Raw genomic sequence first — 24,289 nt, 5'->3', positions numbered from 1 at the left:
CTTGTCTTTGTGGCACTTGAAGGGGTGCTTTTCTTGGGTGCATGACTCCCTGAGTGGTTGTTTGCGTTTGCCTTCATGCTGCTGAGTGGTTTGGACCTAGTAATTCAGTATTACTGTATGCAGTACTTCTGAAGTTCTGTGTCTGGGGTTCATGGATCCGTTTAAATTCAGCTGGGAGAGAGCTGTCCATCAGTCAGGATGGAGTGGAGATTCTGGTGTATGATACTGATGCTTCAGGAATGCTGTTAGTTGTCATTTGATGTAAGGTGGAAGAGCTTTGTGCACCTGTAAACATCTCTGTAGTTCGAAATAAAATCTTATACATCACAAGGCAGAATCAGGACTAAATATTAGTAAGAGAATTGTGTGGAGAAATACAATAAAATTTAGGCAGAAAAAAAATTGTAGCTGTTTGAGGGAGAAGAAATTACTCAAGACCTATACAGTTAGACTGTAACTTTTCCTCAGCCTACTGCCTATTAGCACAAGCAGGTGTCAGACTTCAGTTGCTTTACTGCAGGATGTTTTTATATGCTTTGTGAATTTGTGGCTTTTGCCTTGTCCTTTCTTGGGAGTCCTGGCAGGTGATTAGTTGAGCTGGTGGACAGGCAGTATTCTTTGTTTAACCTGCTAAACCAGATTTCTATAGAGCTAGGGCTCTATAATTTGTGCATCCTGCGAATTACTTGTAGGGTATGTTTTCAAGTTGGTGCCATGTTTTTTTGAGGTTATAGATCTCTCAGTTGGATTACTTTCCTAATATATTTCTGTGATTGAACTGTGGATACACATATCCCATAATCAGTCTGCAGCAGATAAATAAGCATTAACTATGCCCTTACTGCTGCTACCCTGCCACAGTTCTTCAAGCACACTCAATAAGGGAGAGAGTAGTTTAATGTTCCTTTATCAATATGATGTTAGACTTTTTCAGTCAGCTTTTAAAACTTGTTTTCAGCTTTGAGAGGATTATTAATTTTTGTGAGCATATGATCCTAAGTGATTCACAGTAGAGTCAATGACTTAAATACTTCAAAGAGTAAACTTGTGAATGCCTCTGTTACACTGGGTCTATGGCCCTTGTGCTGTGGTAATTATCAAGCTGTTCAAGATGCAAAATGTTTACTTGAAGTCTTTTTTATTTATTTGTGCTTTAATGTTTTTAATAGATATTTTGTCTCCTCTTTTTGGAACTCTCATATCTTCTGCCCAGGTGAGTTTCCTGTTTGCCAAACTGATTTTACTTGCTTGTTTCGCTTCATTAATCTTAAACTTGATAATCCATGCTTACGTGCCACATAGCTGATATCCCTTGTTAAAATACTGAGAGAAATCTAAATGTTTTCAACTATTGAGCAATTTATTGAAATATAAACACCATCCTATGTTCTGCTGTAGAATTCAATTGTAAGACTACTTTCTCCTGTTTTTGAAGAGTGTGCAACTGAGAAATGTGTATTTATGTTCATAAGAATGAGGTTTTTTGAAAGAAAGAGCACTTTGCAATCTAGGAATGATAGCTGTTATTGCCTAGCAGCTTTTGCTATGATTCATTATATAAACACATGGCAAAGAGATGATCTTTGAGCCTAAGCTTTTACGTTATGTGCATGTAATTCTTTTTTTTCCTGGATGTTAAATTTTATGAGCACTAATGCACACTTTTGAGAAACTTAAATTCATTCTTGAATTGTTAAAGAGAAATGAAAGAAAGGATGTGAAAGTCAAAACACACCTGTTTTTAGAATATACTATTTATTATGTAAGTAGTGATGTGTGATGACTTTACATAGAAGGCTTTTTTGCTATAGTTCATTGATCTGGCTGGTTTTTTTCTTTTTAATGAGTCTGTTTTCTTTTTCTTACATACAAGTTTAACTACTGTATAGATGTGGGATGGCTTGTAAGACAGTACCCACAGGAATTCAGGTATGTTTATTTTACAAAGGTGAAATGATGAAATTTCCAGATCACTTCTGTTCATACAAGGTCCCATTATAAGTGAATGATAAACACTTTGCAGTGCAGATGATTGTTACCAACTGGATATGCATAGACTATTAGTTTTCTTTCTACTGTTATTCCACAGTTGTAATTCTCTGATTTCCTGGCTGTTTTCAAGAATGGTCAGAGTTCAGGATAGCTGGTTCCTGATTTTTATTAATTAGCACTGAGGAAATCCCATTGTGGGCCACAATGACATGGCAGTAGATGATGTGTAAAGACAGAAGTTTTTTGCCATGTAGTTTGCTGAGTCAAGAGCCAGACAGTCAAGAAAAATGAGAGAATGTAGGAAGGGCACAAGAAAACTGTGTGAAAAGGATCAGGATGATTTCATGGATATGATATGCTAAGTTGATGGGTATTGTCATAAAAGCAGTTCTTGTTTGCTTGAAATTCCTTTCTGAAAATGGCAGACTCCTGCAGATGAAGTGAGCATATAGTATATAGTGTGCCTTTTTTTTTCTTTTTTCATTTTGCTGGAAGTGCAGTAGAGCCAGAGTTCACAGAATCATAGAGTGGGTAAGGTTGGAAGGGACCACATTGGGTTGAGCAGCACACCATTCCTTGTGAGATCCTCCACTGCCTGTGTCAGAAAGCTGTCATCAATGCTTTCATGTACTGTTTATGCTTAGCTATGTTGCTTCTCCAGCACATGTCAGAGTAGTTAGTCCCCCACAGGAACTAGGGTCTGAGGCAGTTGTACTGCTGCTGTAGAAGGCCTCATCCACTTAGATCAGATGGCAGGCAGCAAGCACCCACAGCAGAGTCACTCTTACTCATCTGCTCTTTTATCCTAACCCATAATATCTTGATTGATATGTTCCAAGTGTTGCCTCTTGTAGAGGGTAATCCACTACTGCATCTTCCTGTCTTTCCTAAACAGGATGTAGCCCTTCATGGCAATATTCCAGTTTTGTGAGCTATCCCACCATGTCTCTGTAACTGAAATGAGCTCAAAGCCAGTGACTTCACACACCCCCAGTTCCTCCTGTTTGTTCCCTGTACTATGGCATGCAGGTGCTTTATAGAAGTGTTTGAGTGTGCCAGTATCCCAGTGGGGGTGCAGAGGGATGCCCCGTAGTCCGGTCTTGTGGTTATGTATTTGGCTGCTTATACTCTCTGCAGTTATCTCCATCCTGTCCCATCATTCCCTGTAACTGGCAGGAGGGAAGAGAACACAACTTGTGCTCCAGATGTCTTGACCAGTTGTCCCAAGGCCCTGAGGTCCCTTTCACTTATCGGCAGTCTTGTTGGGACTTTCTTGGTACTCACTTGAAAAACCAGAGATAATCAGTGAGCTGGGCCAGGCTGGGAATTTTCTTGGTGGTGTCTCTTACCCCAGGGAGGCAGCACACCTTGCTACAAATTAGGTCTAGTTGGCAGGATCAGGAGTTTAGTTTTAGGAAGTGAGCACCAAATTACTGTCAGAATAGACCCTCTCCTTTTCCCTTTCAATCTTCCATCTTTGTAAGATAATCATTGCTAAATTGTCTTAGATCCACACTGTGTATATTGGTGCTTTTGAGACCTTACATTTGTCTGTTTCCAGCTATAGGGACAAGAGTTTCTTTCACGATTTTGTATTTAGTGTTTTTATTTTGATGTCTGCTTTACTCCATACTTCCTGTTTTCCTTTTTTTTTTCTGTTACAATTTTCCAGTGTTCATTCTTTAGAGGTTCTACTGTAGTTACTGCTATTTTGAGTTAGTTAATAAAGCATATTGTTACTTTCTGCTGGGCTATCAGATTTCGGGCCCAGATGTCATAGCTGCATGAAGGAATGGTTTAGGCTAATTGCTGATTCACTGTATGTAATAATGGTCATCTCCTTTTGTTTAAGGAAGAAGCCACTGCTGATAGTTCACGGCGAGAAGAGAGAATCCAAAGCTGAACTAATGGCACAAGCACAGCCTTATGAGAATATTAGCTTTTGTCAGGTAATTAATATTTGTATCATCCTTTGGTTGAAGTTAAGCTGTCTCTTACACTCAAAGGTCTTGTTACTGATGAAAGGACACACCTTATGTTGGAAATTTTTTTGTTACACTTTGAGAAATATCCATACCAGAACCATAGGAATGTGGTAACGATGATCCTGGTCAGATGTGATTGTGGTAGGCTTTATTTATGAAAGTTTGTACAGAACAGCTGCCCACAGAAATGTCACAGGGCTCACAGAAGAGCTGTTCATCTTCTCCACTCACATGTTACATTCAAGTTCTTACAGTGGCTGAAAAGGAAGCATTATTTTTGTTGTAAAGCATGAAACTTAATCCTAGTGTCACTGTAATCTTAAATCTCAAAGAGTTGGAAAAGATTTGGAAAATAATTCTGAATGTTTTAAGCAAGAAAATGCTGATACAAATAATCTCCATAGTGCTGTTAAAATTGCAGTGAGCACACTTCCTGGCACATGCCGTTTTATCTCTGATGCTATGTTCATTGTTTTGCTGTTCCTAAGTGATGAAGCCATTGGCTTCAGCCTGGGGGAGGGTGTGGCTATTGCAACTTGCCAGTGGTTAAAGATTTTGTCAGGTGAAGTATATTAATGATCATGGGGACACTGTACTCTTTGTTAGGAGGAGAATGATCTTGGAATTTTGTTCTCTCTGAAATAGTCTGGTAATCCTGTGTTTCTTGTTGAATGTGAACCCAGTACTGCAGGTGTGTCCTCCTGGTGTTCAACAGTGGGGAACCATCCCCTCCCTGGACCTGCTGGCAGCACTCCTTCTAATGCAGGCTGGGACCCTGTTAGTCATCTTTCATGCAAGGGCACATTGCTGGCTTCTGTTCAGCTTGGTGTCCTGCAGGAGCCTTGAGCTGTTTTCTGCTGACTATTTCTGAAAATGCTGCTAGTATGGGAGGCAAAAATTCTGGAACAGTTCCAGCAAGAGCTGCATTAGCATTTAAAATCTAGCTTGTAGAAAGTGGAGAGTGCATTAGAATTATTGAGAAGGAAGTTACTGTACTTTGTGATCTGTCCACTAGAGAGCAGTGAAATTAAACAAAATAAGAAGAAAATGCACAACAGAAATTTTTAATGATCAACTTTTAATTTTGTAGGCTAAACTGGATATTGCATTTGGAACTCACCATACGTAAGTAGCACTATGAAGCAGAAAGGCCTGCAGCAAAACTGGTTTTTATAGAAATTGTTGAGTCTTAAAGCTTCCGTAAACATCTTCTGTTTAGAGGTGACAGGATTGTTCTAGTTTAATGAGACAAATTAGCTCTTGAGTAGATATGAGATGTGCTAGTTAAACAGTTGAAGTTGAACTGGTCTAAGACAGATGAACTGCAGATCCTGGCTCTTAAGTCATGCCTTAATACCAAAACTATAATGCAAACATGATCAGTCATAGGCAGGACTGACACAACACTGATTTACTGATCATGATTTCAATTCATATAGAGGATCTGGAAATAACTAGTGAATCTGGGGGTCTTCTCAAAGAAAACACTTGAATTGGATATAATAGAAGAGTCACAAAATTAGTTTTGTAGATAGAAATATACAGATAAGAGCAGATCTTATGTTTTAGCAAAGATTTTTGGGTTCAGTTTGGGTTTCAGATCTCATCATTTGAGATCACATGGATAGGCTGTCTTTACACAGCGAATTAAAACTTGGATATGAACATTTGAGCAATTTTTCTACAAAAAATACAGATGTGAATGTTTATCTCAGTTACTAGTTTTAAAATTCCTATGTGTTGTAGCTTAAGAGTTATGATAATATATTTTTTGCCAATACAATGGTTACCTATATACATACCTTCTTTTAAAGTAAAAGTCAGTTTAAGAGGAAGTAACTAGGTTTTAATAAATTCAGCTATAAGTAAAGACCTTTCAGTGTTCCTTAGTTCTTTTTCTGACTATCTGCAAAGGGATGAGTTTATCTGTAGAACTGTGCAAATAGAAAAAGTGTTCTGCAAGTATTCGCTTTGTTGTGGCTAATTAGTTGCATGAGATGTTAAGCTGTACTCAGGAATAAAATATATGAGGATAGTCTGATGATTGCCGTGTGAGCTTGGCATGCACATGGATTGAAGTCTGAGTGCTTGAATGATGCAGAACAAATTTTTGAAAATAATTGCCTTGGAGCTTTTTAATGAATTGCTAATTTATCTCCTACTCTTAGTGTACTTGAAATATATGAAGAGTTATATATCTTTTTTTAAAGGAAAATGATGTTGTTGCTATATGAAGAAGGTCTTCGAGTTGTGATACACACATCCAATCTTATTGCTGAAGACTGGCACCAGAAAACTCAGGGGTAAGCAGCAATCCCCTAGCAGGTACATGTTTAATACTTTCCATAGGTATTTGCTACTGCTGGAGATGAGACATTAGGTGATCTAGTGTTGCAAGCTTTACACTCTTAAGATAGAGCTATTTTAAAAATTGGACTTAGGATGCTGGTAGCTGTCTATGTCTGAACTCTACTTGCCTTTCTCCTGTAAACAAAACTATGTTCCCAGTTGGCTGACAGCTATAAAGTACCATTTATATGGATCTGAAGCAGCTATTTAAAAATTATCTTAATACTGCGAGAATAAGGTGGATGTGCAGATGTTCTGGTTTTGTTGTGACAGTGTCTAGAATGTAGTCTGATACGTGTTGGGCATTATTGGTTCCATGATGCAGTAGATGACCTAGTATTTACCCAGTATCCTTTCCTGGGAAGGAAATTTTTCCTGTTACATTTTTTTGATAGGAGTTTTTAAATGTAATGACCAGCTTAGGACATAGTTTTGTTGAGAGCACAAAAGAACAGGATTAAGTGGCATAAGGGTCCTCAACTTCTTCAGTTTTTTGGCTATTTTTATGGGAGCTTTTTTTTAAGTTAGATGACCACAATAAATCAGGGTATAAAATTTCTTCAGACTAATGGAAAGTTGCTTTTCAGAAGTTACTGTCACTTTGACATCCATTTTGCTACCATTAAATATGGCAGGGGTTTGAGACTTTACTTGTATGAGACAAACTTTTTGATTGGCAAAAATAGCCACTGGTTTTTTTGCCTTTAAATCTTATGGGTGGTTTTAGTATCTTATGGCAGTTAGCTTTTCAGAGAGCTGAGAAGGCATGATAATACCTATTGGGACACTTCACAAGTTCCCCTACCTGTCAAATATGAGAAATAGTTTTCTTTTTTAGCATTTGTATACTGCAGTGTTATGCAGTATCACAATATGGTGGTTCTGAATTTCAAAGGATAGTGTCAACACATTGTAAAGTTGGTAATGCAGAATCTTTGGCTCACATGGCTGCAATCATGTGTGACTGGAAAGAAATGTTAGATGTTTTCCTGTGTGGTGCCCATCCTATTTTACTCTGATGGAGGTTCTTGAGAGGCAACCTATTATTGTGGGCTACTCTTCAAACTATATAAATCTTTCAGATGCTTTAATTGGTGGTTTTCTATGCAGTTGCACAAACCAGTAGTTTAGCAGAACACATTGCAGTGTTCTGTTCCTATAGAAAATGTTGCTGAAAGTGCTGATGGTTGCTATGTCTGAGCCTGACTAGTTTAACACTGGTGAAAGCTGTAAATGTATGTGTGGGTAAATTATGAGAATGCTGTTTTCATTTGAAAGTATTACTTTTATGATTTCAAGTATGAGCTGATTCTGTGGATGTAAAGACAAGATACATATAGTTCGTATCACAATGAATCTGTCAAGTATTTGTTTAGGACCTTCAGATGTGCTTTACTCACATACTGTATTATTAATGTGGGGTGTGCTTGTTTATATGGCTGATTTTTCTCTTTTCTTTCTCTTAAGAATATGGCTAAGCCCTTTATATCCAAGGCTACCTAACGGAGCATCTGGTTCTGCTGGTGAATCTGCAACTCATTTTAAGTCGGACTTAATAAGTTACTTGAAAGCTTACAATTCTCCTGCACTCAAGGAATGGATAGATCTGATTCAAGAACATGATTTATCAGAAACTAGGTATATATAACCTTAAGTTTTTTGTAACTTGCACATGTGGGGTTTTTTGTTTTGTTTTTCTAAAATTTAAATATCTGTGTTAGGATCTGTTAGACCTTGTGCTTATTTTGTAAGGTAATCTTGATTTCAGGCTTGAGTGTTTAAACATGACTCTATGCAGTTTTAAAAAAACTCTCTTTTTTAAAAAAATCTCCCTGGCAACTTAATTGCTGTTTTATAATCTGAACAAAAATTGTTGAAAAGATAAGCTGAAAATGGTCGTAGGCTGTGGTGGAAATAGAGAATGAAACCTTGCCTAACTAATACAATAAAAAGTGCTTTTATCTTTACATAGAGTCTTAAAAGATTGGCGAGGGTAAAAAAAAGGGTATGTACTTTATAATCAGGTGAGCTAACAGCTGCTCTGATTGCTTTGACCATCAGCATGAGTTTAAACAGATTGAGTTGAGCTGATAGGAGTTTACATATGGGCTAGGAAAGTCACTTGTTAGGGTAAGGATTGCCATTTGATGTGCTGTAGGGGGCATTCAGTCATGGATAAAGTTAGGCATGAGATGTATGCAGTAGAGAACAGCTTCTTAAAGCATCTGTTTTGACTTTAGGCAGGTCTCTTCCCTGTTTTCAGGGCAAAGTCAAATAGGTTACTAAGCCCATTATTAGGAAGTGTTGAAAAAGCTGTGGTTTGCCTCTGAAATATGGGGTGCCCAAATGAAAACTGACACCTGAAGCTGCTGATTTGGATGTAGCAGTGGATTGCCTTTACTCAAAATGACGTGCCCAGTTATGCACCAGATGAGCTATTTGTGTGCATTGCTAACGTTCTCTATCTTTTGCATTTTTGTACACTGGAAAAGATGTAGTTCTTGTCTCTGCTGTAGAACAGCCTGGTGATGCATGATAGCCATATAGGATGCTGATAATAAATTGTATAGCTGAAAATCCACTTTTCTTTGTATTATAAATCCCATGAGAGACATTCAATATTACTGGTTGCATTTGAGTGTTCGGTCTTGCTGGTACGTTTTACTTTAATACCTTGTTACGTGACAAACCAAAGCACTTGAGATCTCCAAAAATCTCTTTGTCTTTTTCTTCTAGAGTGTATTTGCTTGGTTCTACTCCTGGACGATATCAAGGCAGTGATAAAGAAAAGTGGGGTCATCTTAGGCTCAGAAAGGTACCAAAACTGTAATCTTTTTTTAATATCCTTTAAAATGCAAGTAGAATTTTGGACAGAATTCTTCCGTTCCTTCCATTTTTTCCGGCTGTCATCATCAGTCTTTTAATACATTGTTACAGTTAAAGATAGTAATAACATGTATAAGGTTGCAACTTAGAATTTAACTTAATCTGTCTACTGATGAAAAAGACAATAAAAAATGTTTGTGTAAGTACATTAGCAACAAAAGGAGATTAACGAGAATCTCCATCATTTATTGGATGCAGGGGGAGACAGTGACAAAGGATGAGGTGAAGGCTGAGATGCTTGATGCCTTCTTTGCCTCTGTCTTTAGCAGCAGGATGTGTTCTCCATGTATCCAGCTCCCCAAGCTGGAAGACAAGGACAGAGAGCGGAATGAAATGCCCATAACCCAAGGGGAACTGGTCAGCGACATGCTGCGACACTGAATTGTACACAAGTTCATGGGAGCTGGCAAAAGTGCTCACTGAGCCACTTTCAATCATTTATCAGCTGTTCTGGCTAATTGGGGAGGTCCCAGCTGACTGGATGCCCAGGTCATTAGGCCCAGTTAGCATGGGTATGAAAGCAGATCCTGCTTGGTTAACCTGATCTCCTTCTGTGACAGCCTAGTGAGTGAGGGAAAGGCTACCAGAAGGGGTGAGATGTTGTCTACCTGAATATTACTAAAACCTTGGACACTGCTTCATACAGAATGCTCCTGGAGAAACTGTCTCTTCCTGGTCTGGACGGGTGCACTCATTACTGGGTAGAAAAATGGCTGATCTCAGAGAGTGGTGAATAGAGTTACATCCAGCTAGCAGACAGTCACAGGTGGCATTCCTCAGAGCTCCTTATTGAGCCCACTAAGTTGGAGGGTGAGAAGGTTCAACAGAGGGATCTGGATCAGTGGGTGGAGACCAACGGTGTGAGGTTCAGCAAGACCATGTGCTGAGTGCTGCATTTGAGTCACAGCAACCCCATGTAGCGCTACAGGCTCGGGGCAGAGTGGCTGGAAAGCTGCCTGCTGGAAAAGGACCTGGAGGTGCTGATTGGCAACAGCTGGACATGAGCCAGTGTGTGACCAAGCAGGCCAATGGCATCCTGGCCAGTGTCAGCAGTACTGTGGCCAGCAGGATCAGGGCAGGGATTTTCCCCTGTACTCAGCACGGTTGAGGCCACACCGTGAGTGTTGTATCTGGTTTTGGGCCCCTTATGACAAGAAAGACATTGAGGTGCTGGAGTGTGCCCAGAGGAGGGCAGCAGAGCTGCTGAAGGCTCTGGAGCATGGTTCTGATGAGCAGCAGCTCAGGGAGTTGGAGGTGTTCAGCCTGGAGAAAAAAGGGCTCAGGAAGACCTTAATACTCTCTACAGCTACTTGAAAGGAGGTTGTAGCTGAGTGGGGGTTGGTTTCTTCCCCCCAGTAAGAAGTGGTAGGACAAGAGGAAGTGGCCTCAAGTTGTGCCAGGGGAGGTATAGTTTGGATATTGAGAAAAATTCATTCAAAGTCAGTAAAATGTTGGGACAGGTCACCTGGGGAAGTGGTGGAGTCACCATTTTTGAAGATATTTATCTGTTGTGTAGATGTGGGACTTAAGGATATGGTTAGGTATGAATACAATAGTATTATGTCAATAGTTGAACTCTCTTGCCTTTAGAGGTCTTATGTTTATTTAGGTAAGCCATAATGGTAAATCTTCAAGATGGCATGTATCAAGTTTGTAGGGACCCTTCTTTTTTGGTTTGGACCTTTATTTATTTATTTATTTTCCCCCCAGAATTTGGTGAGGTATTTCATCTATTAAATGCTTCTTATAATTGCAGAATTTTTAACCTGCACCTCCTGCTGAAGTGGCATTATTTCAAATACTGTCATGAATTTTATGTAAGATTCTAATGTTGTCTGTGGTGAACTTCTGTGACATCCAGAATATTTATGTATCACATTGCATTTCAACATGAGGTTACTCTTATAGATGTCCCTTTGCTATTTAAGAGCTTGTCCTTTCTAGTACATTGATGTTTTTTGCCTAGTTACACATAGAATGAAGAAAAATAAACCAGAAAAAGCTTGTAAGGGAGAAAGATGATCTTGTGGCAAATGTTTCTGTGATTTAAAAAGGTTTTTAGTAACAATGCAGGTAGACCTGATGATACTACATTGATGACTGAAGCTGTTCGATTGTGTGTTTGCTCTAGAGTGAGGTAAAGGTGGAAGCTACATAAAATTTAATATCTATCTACATCCATCTGTTTTTAATGTGGCTTTAAATTCCATTCACAGCTGAAGAACTCCTCTAAAAGGATCATTTCAGTTTTCTCTTCAATTGTTCTTTTTTCCCCCTCTTATTGTAGGATTCTATTGTAACTGGGTGTCATAGCTTTAGGATACAAGGGGAATTTTATGGCCAACAACCACCAAGTAAAAAATATTTAGTTGTTTTATTTATCGTGACTTCTGAAGTTAATGTTTCATGGTTTTAGAAAGGGCTGCTAACATTCTTTTCTCCCATTATTTAATGGTTGGCTTTGGTGCTTTCGGATAAAGTTGTGATGTTTAGTTTTCTCTTGAAGTGAGTTTATTTGGAAAGCCTGATTTTTTTTTTTTATTTTCTGGCAAAGTTAAATATGTACTATGAATGTTAATCTCCTTCATTATCAGGAGTGAATTATAGAGGGATCACAAGGGATATCAAACTGATGAAGCTATTCTTTGCATGTTGAGGTCTAACAGTGTTTTAATTCCTCTCATCAGCTTTTGAAGGAGCATACTTTGTCAATACCAGCGCAGGAATCCTGGCCTCTTGTGGGACAGTTCTCAAGCATTGGTTCAATGGGAACTGGTGGGTCCAAATGGCTGTGCTCGGAGTTCCAGGAGAGCCTGGTGGCTGCAGGCAGCAGTGTGACGACTTTCCGTAGATGTGATGTCCCCATTCATTTGGTATGTCTTTCAGATGCTGGTGACCTTTATTTAACACTTACTCATTTGTTTTGGAAATCTTAGTCGTTGGTTTGCTATTAACGTTTGGAAGACAGTAATGGAGTTTTCATCATGAAATTATATATATGCCACTTAATGTTGTTTAGTTGTGTATGGTTTGCTATAAAAATGCACCATGATTTCCATGTACCATGATTTCCATCTATGTGACATTATCATGTCATTATCATTATTGTATTATCATCCTATCAAAATTAGCTTCTCATTCTATTGCTTGTCTTCCATTGGGTTTTGTTGATGCAGCTGTTTTTCCTACTGAGATGTAACTGAATTCTTAGTCATTAATACCTTTGGTTATTAGTGCAGAAATAGGAGAAGCAGAACGGTTTGTGGCAGGAGTTTGTTAAATCAAGAAAAAATGATGGCAAAACTATGCCATTACCATGTGCTTATTGCCCCTGCATACTCATATCTCATATTTCAGGTGTGAGACTAAAATCTCATAAAATAATGTTAAGAACTAGCTTTGGCTACTGTGGAAGTGGATGAAGCAGTATGACTTGAGACTTGCTAGCTAATTTTGGTTAGCTCTGTAAGAGTGGTAAAAATACTAGTATTTCTGTGTTACTGGCACAATTGTAGTTGTAAGCTGCTGTGTAAATTTATTAATTCTGAAAAATGAAGCTTTTAATACTTATTTTTCTCAAGTTTTCTTCAAGGTGTTTGAAAATTGACAGCTTTTGTCTATTTAGAGCTGTGTAATTAAAGTTACTTTTTGTTCTATTTCCATTAAGGTTTATCCTACTGTGAACAATGTGAGGCAAAGTCTAGAAGGCTATCCTGGTAAGCAGATGAATCCCTATTTATTTGCTTTTTGTGGTCATAATGTCCTGCAAAATCACTGCAGTGGCTGATGTTAAATGAATGTGAAATTCTCATCCTGCTGAGAATGTGCTAGAATAAGTGGCAGTGGAATCTTACTGTTTTTGCTGGAGCTCTGACTCCAGCTCTTCCATTTTGATTGAATAGAAAAGGTTTTGTGGGCATTGGTATATAACCTTTGTCCTAGCCATGTTCATATGTCACTGTATAGGAAACCAACAGCTCTTGCCCACTGCTCTTACTCCAGTCATAATATCATTTTGGCAGGAAATTGGTTTGGGTGTGTCAAGTTCTCTTTCTGTTTTGATTGCATTGTCATTCTGCACGTCAGATACTATGGAGGCTAAGGTGTTATTGATCTATTTTGTTTAATATTGTGATGTACAGCTGTTCTGTTCATTATTCCCATGCTTATTTTCATTAAGTCATATTTGTAAAAGCATAGCTCCAACCAGCCTGAAACAGGAATGGGTACTATAGTATTCTGGTACAGGGAAGCTTCTGTTACTCAAAAACAAGTCTTCAAAAGGTCAAGTCAGTTGGAAGAGATTCATGAGGACTGAAAGAAAAGAATTCTTTCCTGTCTGTAGGAAGGGTAAGAAGAATGATCTGGGGACCCATAGGCCTGCCAGCCTCACCTTGATCCCTTGGAAGGTGATGGAACAAGGAATCCTGGAAATATTTCCAAACCTATTATGGAAAAAAGAAGGTGGCTTGGAGTAGTCAGAATAGATTTTTAAAGGAGAAATTTTGCCTAATTAACTGGATGTCCTTCTGTGATAAGTGACTTGATGAATGAGGAATGCCCCTAGATGTTGTCTAGCTTACCTTTGTTTTTGAACACTGTTTTCTCTAACATCATTATAACGATGTGATTAAGTACAGGCTGATGAGTGGAAAGTGGGGCAGATTGGAAATGGGCTGAGCTGCCAGGCCTCAGGGGCTGAGTGTTGGCACAAAGGCCAGCAGGAGGTCAGGATGTCTTCATCAGTAACCTGGATGGTGGGGCAGAGTACACCTGCAGGGAGTTTCCAAATAATGCAGGCTGGGGAGGAGTGGTTCATGTGTTGGATGATCATGCAGTCAGTCAGAGGAACTTTGCAGGCTGCAGAAATGGGCAGACAGCAACCGCTTGAAGTGCAGCCTTAGGCAGTGCAAAGTACTGAGCGGCTGGGGTTAACCAGAGGTGAGCAGCTTTGCAGAAGACCAGGAAGTGCTGATGGTCACTAAGCTGAAGATGAACCAGCAAAGTGCATCCTTGTAGCAAGAAGGCCAGCAGAATCCTGGGCTGTGTTAGGAAGTACATTGCCAGGAAGTGATCTCTCCTCTTTATTTGGCCCTGGTAAGACCATTTTTGGAGTGCTGTGACCAGCTGTTAATGTCACAGTACAATACAGATGTGGACATACTGAATCAAAGTACTGTAGAAAACCACAAAGATGAATAAAGGATTGGAGCATCTGTCATAGAAGGAGAGGCTGACAGAGCTGGATAATTCTTGGAACTTGGAGAAGAATGCTTTCCCGGGAAATTTTATCAGTGTGTATAAATATAAATTATGGGAAGATGCAGCGTAGAGGCAGATGCTTTGCGTGGTGACCAGGGAAAGAACAAAAGGCAGTATATGTACATGGGAATCTCCTGTATCTCAATTTATCCTTACAGCAGAATTGTTTTCTGATATTTAAATGGAATAGGTTGCTCATAGAGGCTGTATAGTCCCTGGTTTTGAACATACTCAAAGCCTGACGGGATACTGTACTGAAAAGTGTGCTCTGTTTAACCCTACTTTGAGCATGGAGTTATTCTAGATGATCTCCAGAGGGTGCTTTCAACAGCAACGATTCAGTGATTCTTTGGCTTTGCTGAATCATTAAAAGCATTCCTGTTCTAAGCTGGATACCTACGCTCCTATGTATGAGAGTAGCTTTTGAATTCGAGGAGCTGGTGGATTTTGAACATGGAGCTAGCATGAATGTTTTCAGAAGTTTTTGTCTTTCCTCTGGTTAGTGTTTGGACATACATAGAAATTGCAGCCAGTCAATTTATAGGGATCTGTGTTTCCCAGAATTAAGTTACAGTGTCTTTAAATACATCTGGTTATCCACAGCCCAGTGACTTCTTACTGTAATTTCTTTCCTGTTGTGGAATTACTTGGTGAATTGCATGACTGTGCAAATGAACAGTTCTGTGGAGTCCTGAGTTAGTGCATTCCTGAGAGTAGTAAAGCTTTTGAAAAGGGTTCTTACTGTGCCGTCTAGGACACGTTGAATACAGTAGGCTTTGTATCATGCTTTTACTACACAACACAAATATAATTCAGTGTGTCAGGCTGATTTTTCTGAAATCCATTTCAAGAAATCACAATGTACATTAGCCAAAGACCAAATCAATACAAATATCATTTCCTCAGAGAAGTTCTTGCTTTTTAAAGTAACATTGTTTGGGATTTGGAAGGCTTATTCTTTCTTCTGAAAGCTGCTTGGTTTATTTCCTCTAGTTTGTATGGGTAGTGATTCCAATCTGTTGATATCAAGTAGTATCATATAAAAAAACTACCCATAGTTCTCCCTATATACAGTTTCTGGTTTTCCAAGTGTAAATGTGCTGTGTGGTGTTTAGGAACTTGCTGAGTTATAAGAATGGAAAAAAAACCCAGCAGGTATATATGATTTTATACTACTGGAGCATTTGACAATTTCCTGAAAGGAACTCATGAAGCTAGGACAGGTAGCTTATTCCCCAAGCTTGCTACTTTTAGAATGTCTTTCAAAAAAATAAATGTACATGTTCTATTTTTTCCTTAAGCTGGTGGCTCACTTCCATACAGTATACAGACAGCGCAGAAACAGCTGTGGTTGCATTCCTACTTTCAGTAAGTAAAATTCAATTTGTTGTTTTTTTTTTTTCCCCAGACTGTATGTTTAAAGTTAGTGAGTGCTCTAATGTTTGAGTGTTAAAAGCAAATAAATGGAAGTAGTTACAAGTATAATATTCTTAAATTCCTTAAAATAAAGGCCTTTAGTTCCTTATCTGCTGGGTCTGATCTCCAACAGTTAGTAGAAAACATGCTAACATGCTATCCCATATAAAGATTATATGGGATAATCTTGCTACTGGGTTTAGGTTTCTGTGAACTTCTATATAACGTTTCCTTTTCTTAACAGGAATAATGTTACTCCTTTCTTTTTTTAACTTTCAGTTGTATTTCACTTTCCCCACTTGTGCCTCTGTATTAATGGGATTTCAACTGAGCCACAAAAGGACTAGGAAGGCTTTTTTTGGTGGTTGCTTTGTTTTTCTTCTAAGTGCAGCAGTCCTGCTGCAAAAATTCTCAGTCCCTTATGGCAATATCTTTTGTTAAAGATGCCTGACATTTTCTATTAAGAATTTATATTTCCATGTGCTACTAGTTGTGCTGAATTCTAACAGTCTGGCACGTTCCATACCAGATGTCTCCCTCAGGCTGAATCATTAAAAACTTATGCATGTTTAGAGAACAATGGGAAAAGTTGTTTTGCAAAGATAAAAAAAAATTAGTGGAACTTGTAAGCTCTTACAAGACCACAACTTCCCATTCCTTTCATCAGAAACTTTTAACTCTTCTGGGTGAAAGTTGCTCTGGTAAGAAAACTTACCAAGTAAGATTGTGTTCAGCTGGATATATGTTCAGGGGACTGAAATAGAATTGCTAATGGCAGAGAGCATCCTCCATTCTAGAGTGAAGGTGATTGCTGTTGTGAACCTTGCTGGTCAATGTCTAAGGAATGGAACTCAGGCAGAAAGCATGCGAGGCTTTGTGTCCTGCCTTTAAACTGTGTCCTCTGAACACACATTCAGCAAAGGAAGAAAGCTGCAGTCAGCTTGAAGCTTTCAAAATTGTTCAGTCATGATTCAAAAAGTAAAAAAAAAAAAAAATCATGAATCTGGAGGTGTTTGTGCAGTCTTAATTCAGTGTCTGTAGTCATACCTCATCAGAATCTAACCAGAAAAAAGATGTAACCTTTTTTCAGTTAGTCTCTTATTTAGTGAACAGAATGTTACTTGATATAATTCACTGATTTATTCCATTTCGATGAGAAAATGCCCACATGTATGTCTCCTTGGACAGACAGGGACCTGCTCTGGCAGCAGAAGGGCTGTTTCAAGTTCATCTGTCAAATTAGCTGCAGATAGCAGTGGCCCTGCATAATTGCTCTGTGGTGACTACCCAGATGCAGGCCCTTACCCTGCAATAATGCAGGACAGTAGCCCTTGAGGAGAGCCTGCATGTAAACTCTCACCATAGGGCGGGAGACAGACAGCAGCTTTTTATCCATGGAGCCTGGGAGATGCAGAAAACAGCAGGTTTCAATATATGGAAATACAAGATGAGCTGTTTGAAAGACTTGCTATAATGCAAATCTTGGGGCAGTGGAGGAGTTAGAGGAATTTAGAAAATTCTTCATACTGGAAAATAGTATGAAACCAGCAGAAAACTAGGGATTCTACCAGAGCTGCGAGGGGAAAAAAAAAACCCAACAATTTTTTTATGCTTAAGTAAAGGAGAATGATTAACTCCTTTTTGCAAGTAGGGAGACGTTAATGGAGTTGGAAAATACTGTCCTGTAGCCTTTCAACTGAAGAACCGGGATGTCTGCCCCAGGCATGTGACTTTTATGTCTCTGGGCTTTTTTTCTCTCTCCTGCCAGCTGAGTGTGTTTAACCTATAATGCAGCTCTAAACTGTAATTTTTCAAAAAAATAGTGTGACTAAACTCAATGTTGTTTTTACTTCTCTGATTGTAGTAAATGATTACTGGACTGCTTTGTTGGATTAGCTATTTTGTATACAGTGTAATTGGCAGAGTGTTCTCTCTGGTATTATTGCTTGTTTTTCCTTCCAGTATTACTAATTTATGAGGACTGATTTGCAATGATTAATAATTTTTGTTAATTGCTGCTTTCAGAACATTAAATTAGCTTTAGTAGTAAAGTATTGTATTTTAAAATTCCTTTTAATTTATTAGCTTTTAATACCATGTGCCTTATGTTTGTTTAGCTACTTTGTAAAATTTTTATTTTCAAAGAGAGGAAGAAGTTGGTTTCATGATAGTTTGTTTGACATGTGCCTGACAAGTCCATAATGATTGTTGTATTAGAGCTTCGTATGTTCTTTAGATTTATAAAATTTTGAATAAGTTTTGAGTTTTCTTCTCAGTCTGCAGAAGGACAATGTTGTTCCCCTAAAATCATAAAAGATGAGAAACAGAGCATCTACACAGAGAAGATAGTGTTCTCTTAGGTTGAAATTAATGGTATTAGTTGTTTTAATTCTGTTCAGGCCTTGTTGCCAGTATCTTAAGACAGAATTGAAGTAAGAGAACTAAATACTGAAAGAGGCGGTGTGGTAGAAAATTAGTTATTCCTGTCTCTGTTTATGCATTGAGTATGTCTGTACAGTTAAATTTCCAGGACTTTGTGATGGTTTAGTCCTGGCCTGCAGCTCAGCATCAAGAACCCTTGGGCTCTTCCACCTTCCTTCCCACCCCCCTTGTGGGATAGGGAAGAGAATCCTAAGAGTAAGATGGGAAAGCTTGTGGGTTGAAATAGAGACAGTTTATTAATAAAGCAAAAGCTGCTCATGCAAGCAAAGCAAAATTAGTTCGTTCACCACACCCACCCCATGGGCAGGCAGGTGTTCAGACCTCCCCAGGAAAGTAGTGCTCTCTTCGTGCCTAGTGGTTACTTGGGCATATAGCGGCCATCATTCTGAATGACCCCCCCCCATCACCCCCGTCTTCCCTCAGCTTGGTGTGCTGAGCAGAATGGTGTATGGTCTGGAATATCCCTTTGGTCAGCTGGAGTCAGCTGTCCTGCCCCGGTCCCCTCCCAGCCTATTTGCGGCTGGGGTGGTGTGAGAGGCAGAAAAGGCTGTGGGCAAGGGACAGCTGAAATATCTCTGTGTTTGTGCTGTTTCCAGCACAAATCCAAACATAGCTCAATACAGACCCGTATGAAGAAAATTAACTCTATCCCAGCCAAAATTAACTCTATCCCAGCCAAAACTAGCATGCATTTTCCCCTTTTAATCCTTACATCTTTGTGCTGTCCTACTAGGGAAAACACAGCCAAAATACATGTTCCCCTTTCTGATTTTAACTTTCTAAAATAGGAGTTTCAATCACTTTTGATGAAATCAAACTGCAGTTAAGAGTACTGTGGGTAATAGATAGTTAAGAAGTGGTATTACTCTTGCTAAAGCACACTACTTGTATCTGTCTTAAGATAAGGAGGCAAAAAGGCAGTAGACTGAGATAGTATCTCAGAACAACTGCAATTAGTGGTGAGGGGAGAAGTTTGTCCCAGAGTAAAGCAGTGAGGTAAATCTAAAGAAAATCAATTTTAAATTCCTAGTTCTACTATTTTTCCTGTTCTTCATTTTTACAATTTTATTGGAGTTACTGAATTATTTTTGTCCCATAAACTTAAAGATGCTTGCCTAAACTGTCAGTTGAGAGAAGCTATTAACCAGGGTGGTTGAGTCATGATTCAGCTTTACAATCTGTATGTATGAAAAGCGTGGAGTTTTTAGGGGAAGACAAGTTTAGTTAGCTAATTCTGTATCATATATATCTTAATCTGTCCTATAGAAACAGGCTTTGATGCAGCTTGCATCAAAATATAAAGTCTGGTTTGTACCAAACATGCAGAATGTTTCAGCACTTCCCTTTAATTTTAAGAATACAGGACCAGCTCTCAGAGATTTTTTTCCTTCATCTGGGAGATAGGGTTGTTAAAGTAACTAGGTCTTCACCCATGAAATACAAAGCCTCTTAATTTTAAGTGCATTGTATTTAAATGTTAGTCCTGAAAGTCAACATAGGTAAATAATTCCAGCCCTTCTGAGTCAGTCTGCTCAGACTTTTAGAGGAACACAGTGCACTTAAGTTTGTCAGAGTTAATTCTTTCTGATTTGCCTCTTAGAAGAGAATGCTAAGTTAGGAAAACGGGATTGTGACAACTGAAACCAGTCTTCCTTCAAAGGAAGGGGAAAGAAAATTCTCTGGGTGAGGGAAGGTGTGTTAAGAAGTTTTCTTCCTGAATTTGGGTGAGGATTAACAGTTGTGAACATAAAGTGCTTGTTGCTGTGACTATATACCTTCAGTTATGCACATTTATTTTCTGCTTGCTTACAGTTTAGTTCTGTAACATTGATTCTGAATTAATCCAGCAATGGCTTGTTATTTTAAACTAGTTTTTTATATACACATAGATATGACCTCTATTCTCTTAAATCCTCGAATTTCTCAGTGGCTTAGAGGCTCAGAAGGGGGAAGAGGAAGAGTAGTTGCAACAATCTACCAATTGTTCCCTGTCTTTATGTCATGGATAATAAATTGTAATAAACTTGGGAAATTCTCTGAGGTTTAGTTTGGTGGCAAACTGAGTTGCTTAAAGTCATAACCATTGATAGTCTTCAGAGAAGATATATTGGCCAGAAGTTTAGACTTAGTTCCTTGAGGGCTATCTGGAATGAAGGAAACTGGAAAAAAACTTGTTAGGAGAACCTTACACACTGAGGAGAATATCTCTCTGGGTTGATTGTAAGGAAAAAAAAAAACCTGCCCTTCTGACTACTAGTATAATTGCTAACAGTTCAGTTAAATGTAGTATTTTAAGATTTTTCTCTAGGAAAAATAAGTATTGAGTGTGACAAGTATAAGTAGTGTTCCTGAAATCATGGTGCTGTAGTATGGCGAGTACTTTTTGAGCCTCAAAAAAAAACCTTTATGAAAAGAATTCTTTTTGCTTTCCCTAGCAAGTGGTCAGCAGAAGTCACAGGTCGAACTCATGCTATACCTCACATTAAGACATACATGAGACTCTCTCCGGACTTCCAGAAGATTGCATGGTTCTTGGTGACAAGGTAAACATCTAACCAGTACAGCTCTCACTTAAGAACTTTATATATGGGGTTTTTTGTCAGCTGCAAGCCATGGGGAGTTACTTCCATAACCTTCATAATACTTCAATTAGTGATATGAATTTTTGTCCGTATTTAATATTTCTCCATTGCTTTGCCCCATTTGAAGCTGCAGATAGAAATGATTGTCAGGAGCTGTTGGTAATCACACTAAAATCTTGTCTGTGTCATGACTCCCAGTTTTGGGGTTCAACACCAACTAAAGTGATAAATATTTTTAAATCTTGGGTTAAGTTTCTTTAAGATATGCTGTGGTATGGTATGAATGTCTGGTTTCTACAGAATAGGTAGAGCTTGGGTTAGCTGAAGTTACCCTTGGGCTGCCCTACTGTTATAAAACATGCAGATGCCTAGATTTTGGAATTTGATCTTTTGTCAGATTGAGTTGTTTAGCAGTCTGCCTTAAGTATAAGCTTTATTTCTGTTGGTTGTTAAAGACGTGAAAGGAGGAAGCAAGAAATTCCTTGACTTGAAGGGAGAATGTCTTGTTGTGAAGGAAAAATACAGATGTATTTCAGTTTTACCAAAACTGATTTTTATACAACCCTATATTCTACAGATTATGATCTGTCCTTACTCTTAAATGCTCAGTTACTTTAATATTTTTTTCTCTTTATATTTCTTCTCTTAAAATTAAATCCCTCATTGATACTGTTGCCTGCAATAGTGGTGGTGATTAATATGCTTTTTAAAAGGTTTTGAGTCATTTAAATGTGATCTTCATTCCGCCTAATACAGAAATTTATGGTTGCTTTATTTTCTTTTCATGTTTCTTCTGTTCCACCATTTGCTGTTGCCAAACAGCATCCAGTATGTCCATCCGTTGAAACATAATGTGTAAATTTTGTATTGTGCTGTAGAAGTAGGTTTTGACAACAGAATTGCATATATTTTTTGACTCCCAAATTTATCTACTTTGTAGTAGATGCTGATGAAAGATTAACTACTGCATGGTGCTGAATAGCAAATTGAAACAAACCTCTTTGATAAATGTTTTCATAAATAGATCGAAGAACAAAATGCCAAGAGCAAAAGATACTGTTTAACACTATGTACTAAACTGCAAAATGCAAACCCACTCTGTACTAAATGTATTGTAACTAGTCATAATTGAGCTAGCCTTTAATCTTTTTAAGTCATCAAATTGAAGCTATTTACCAGTACCAAATTCTTTCTGAAATGTGCAGAGAAGATTCAAAAGGCTGAATTTCTTGTAGATCTGTATGACAGAAATAGGCTTGTATAATTATCCACATGTGTTGTATGAATGCCTTTCTACATATTGTCTCTGTTGCTCCCACTGCGCTGTAAAAATAGCAGTAAGGGATAACAACCAAGTCATTTTTTGTGAGAAGACTATTCTGATTGAATTTAAGTTCTCCTGCTAGAAGGATGTTGCTACATTGTTATTTAAACATTTTCTGCCTTGAAGATTGTGCCTCGCTAAGATGTTTTGTTTCTCTTCACAGTGCCAATCTATCTAAAGCAGCTTGGGGAGCTCTGGAGAAAAATGGCAGCCAACTGATGATCCGTTCTTATGAACTTGGAGTTCTTTTCTTGCCTTCAGCATTTGTAAGTTCACAGTTCAAGCACAAATCCTGGGATATGACCAAAATCTGCAAATATTTATGAATACAAGTGTAACTGAGAATCCGATCAGTAGGCTCTGTATTTCCAGATTAGAAATTAATAGGAAATGGAATTTGTGAGGCATTCATAGAATCTTGTTTTCCTACACAGCAGGTATGGATTTGGTATTGCTGTGACTTTACTGACAGACAATAATATTTTAAAATTGTAAGATATATTCTAAGTGTTACTGGAAAGGATGATCAGATGTCTTTTTTTGTGCTTTTTAAAACTAGGCTGTGAGTGCAGATTCACATTGACGCGAATGTGTTATAACTTGAGAAACGATTCCTAATGTTGTACCAGTTCTTGCTCGTTCTCTGAAATGCATTTGCAGTCATGTGACTGTCTCCTAATATCAGGTTCCTTATTGAACTACACTTACTGGTGTTTAACCCTCTACAAAAACCTGTAGTAGAAAGTCCTTAACTGTACATTATATTTAAGAAAAAAGCTTCCCTTCTTTGTTTAGTTTGGATTTGCTCTATTACCTGATGGGGGGGAGATGCAATTTTTTTGTTACGTGGTTGATTCCTTCTTCTCTCTGGTGAGCTGATAGTACCAAAATGTTCTCAACAGCAGTTAGTCTGTGATCACAAACCATTCAAACTTCTTCCTGTGTGATGTTTCTTCTTTCCAGGGAAGAAACTGCAAGTTTCTCTGAAAAAGTGTTTGTATAGTAAAAGTCCTTAGAAATATTTTGCTGATGAAGAGTATTTATTTCCTAGATAACATTCACAGATGATCACATAATGTTCTGTAATTTCCGCTGATTAATGATATAGTCTCAAATGAATATTTTCTACTATTATGACATTGTAAAAATGTTTGCCTACCATAACTGGATAATTGTAGTCTCCTGAGATTGCATATTAAGATGGATGGTTTCTGACTGTAGTTAAAGAACTCCTGTATCTCACTCTTGGCATTTATAATGAGTTTGCCTAGCAGTGAGGTCTCTGATATCATGAGCCTTAGATGTTTTTCTCCAGCATGGTTTATGTGGAAGAAAACATATTTATCAGAAAGTGAAACAAGAAAAATCCTACAGCTTCTTATAGTAGGAATCATTGGTTTTTATATCGATGAACTCCAAAAAAGGAAAACACCATTTGTGTAAACAACTGTTAGCAGCAGAATAATGAACCTTTGGGCAAACAAAGTCATGCAAAAATTTGACTTTTAACAGCAACTGGCCTGAAAGGGATAAATTAATGCTCTTGGAAGTTGGCTACTCCAACTTCCAGTTGGCTGTCTCCAGGTGTTGCCAAACAACAAATTTATTGTACTGGTATATTTATACCTAGTAAATGATGGGTTTTGTATAAAGATAACTGATCACCAGATGACACAGTCATGTAACGTAATTTGACTGTTCTTGTTCTAACTGGCTTTTCTGTGCATACTTCAAATGAGTAGAAAATCAGGAATATTTCAGTTAGTCTTTTTGCCAAGAATGACCATACCTGTTTTAGATCTTGCCAGTCTGCAAACTTTTCACTTAAAAAACCCCACTGAAATAACATAAACCCCTCCCACTATTACCCCCTCCTCCAAACCCCCAGGAGAAACATTTGGCTTTCATTCTATCCTGAATCTTGCATTCTACACAGGATTCTCTCTATCTGCTTTTTTTATAAACTCCTAAGTACTGGAAGGCTGAAACGAGGAGCCATCACTTTTCCAGGCTGAACAACCCCAACTTTCTCAGTGTGTCTTTGTAGGAGG

General features: G+C 38.3%; 1 protein-coding gene across 4 annotated transcripts in view; it reads left to right on the top strand.

Moving 5' to 3' along the window:
• Positions 1-24,289, top strand: part of TDP1 (tyrosyl-DNA phosphodiesterase 1) — a 45,685-nt gene that overhangs the window by 1,671 nt on the left and 19,725 nt on the right. For all 4 annotated transcript variants that reach the window (XM_040068020.2, XM_040068016.2, XM_040068018.2 and 1 more), the window contains exons 3-14: positions 1,170-1,213; positions 1,874-1,929; positions 3,845-3,941; positions 5,068-5,102; positions 6,188-6,280; positions 7,794-7,964; positions 9,063-9,141; positions 11,900-12,085; positions 12,880-12,928; positions 15,776-15,842; positions 20,768-20,875; positions 22,402-22,504. In XM_040068020.2, coding sequence (XP_039923954.1) covers positions 1,170-1,213; positions 1,874-1,929; positions 3,845-3,941; positions 5,068-5,102; positions 6,188-6,280; positions 7,794-7,964; positions 9,063-9,141; positions 11,900-12,085; positions 12,880-12,928; positions 15,776-15,842; positions 20,768-20,875; positions 22,402-22,504 — 1,088 coding nt within the window. The remainder of the gene's footprint in view (positions 1-1,169; positions 1,214-1,873; positions 1,930-3,844; positions 3,942-5,067; positions 5,103-6,187; positions 6,281-7,793; positions 7,965-9,062; positions 9,142-11,899; positions 12,086-12,879; positions 12,929-15,775; positions 15,843-20,767; positions 20,876-22,401; positions 22,505-24,289) is intronic.

This window comes from Hirundo rustica, chromosome 6, assembly GCF_015227805.2.
Source record: "Hirundo rustica isolate bHirRus1 chromosome 6, bHirRus1.pri.v3, whole genome shotgun sequence".
In the NCBI taxonomy this organism is placed as follows: domain Eukaryota; kingdom Metazoa; phylum Chordata; class Aves; order Passeriformes; family Hirundinidae; genus Hirundo; species Hirundo rustica.
This window is presented reverse-complemented; position numbering and strand designations above follow the sequence as displayed.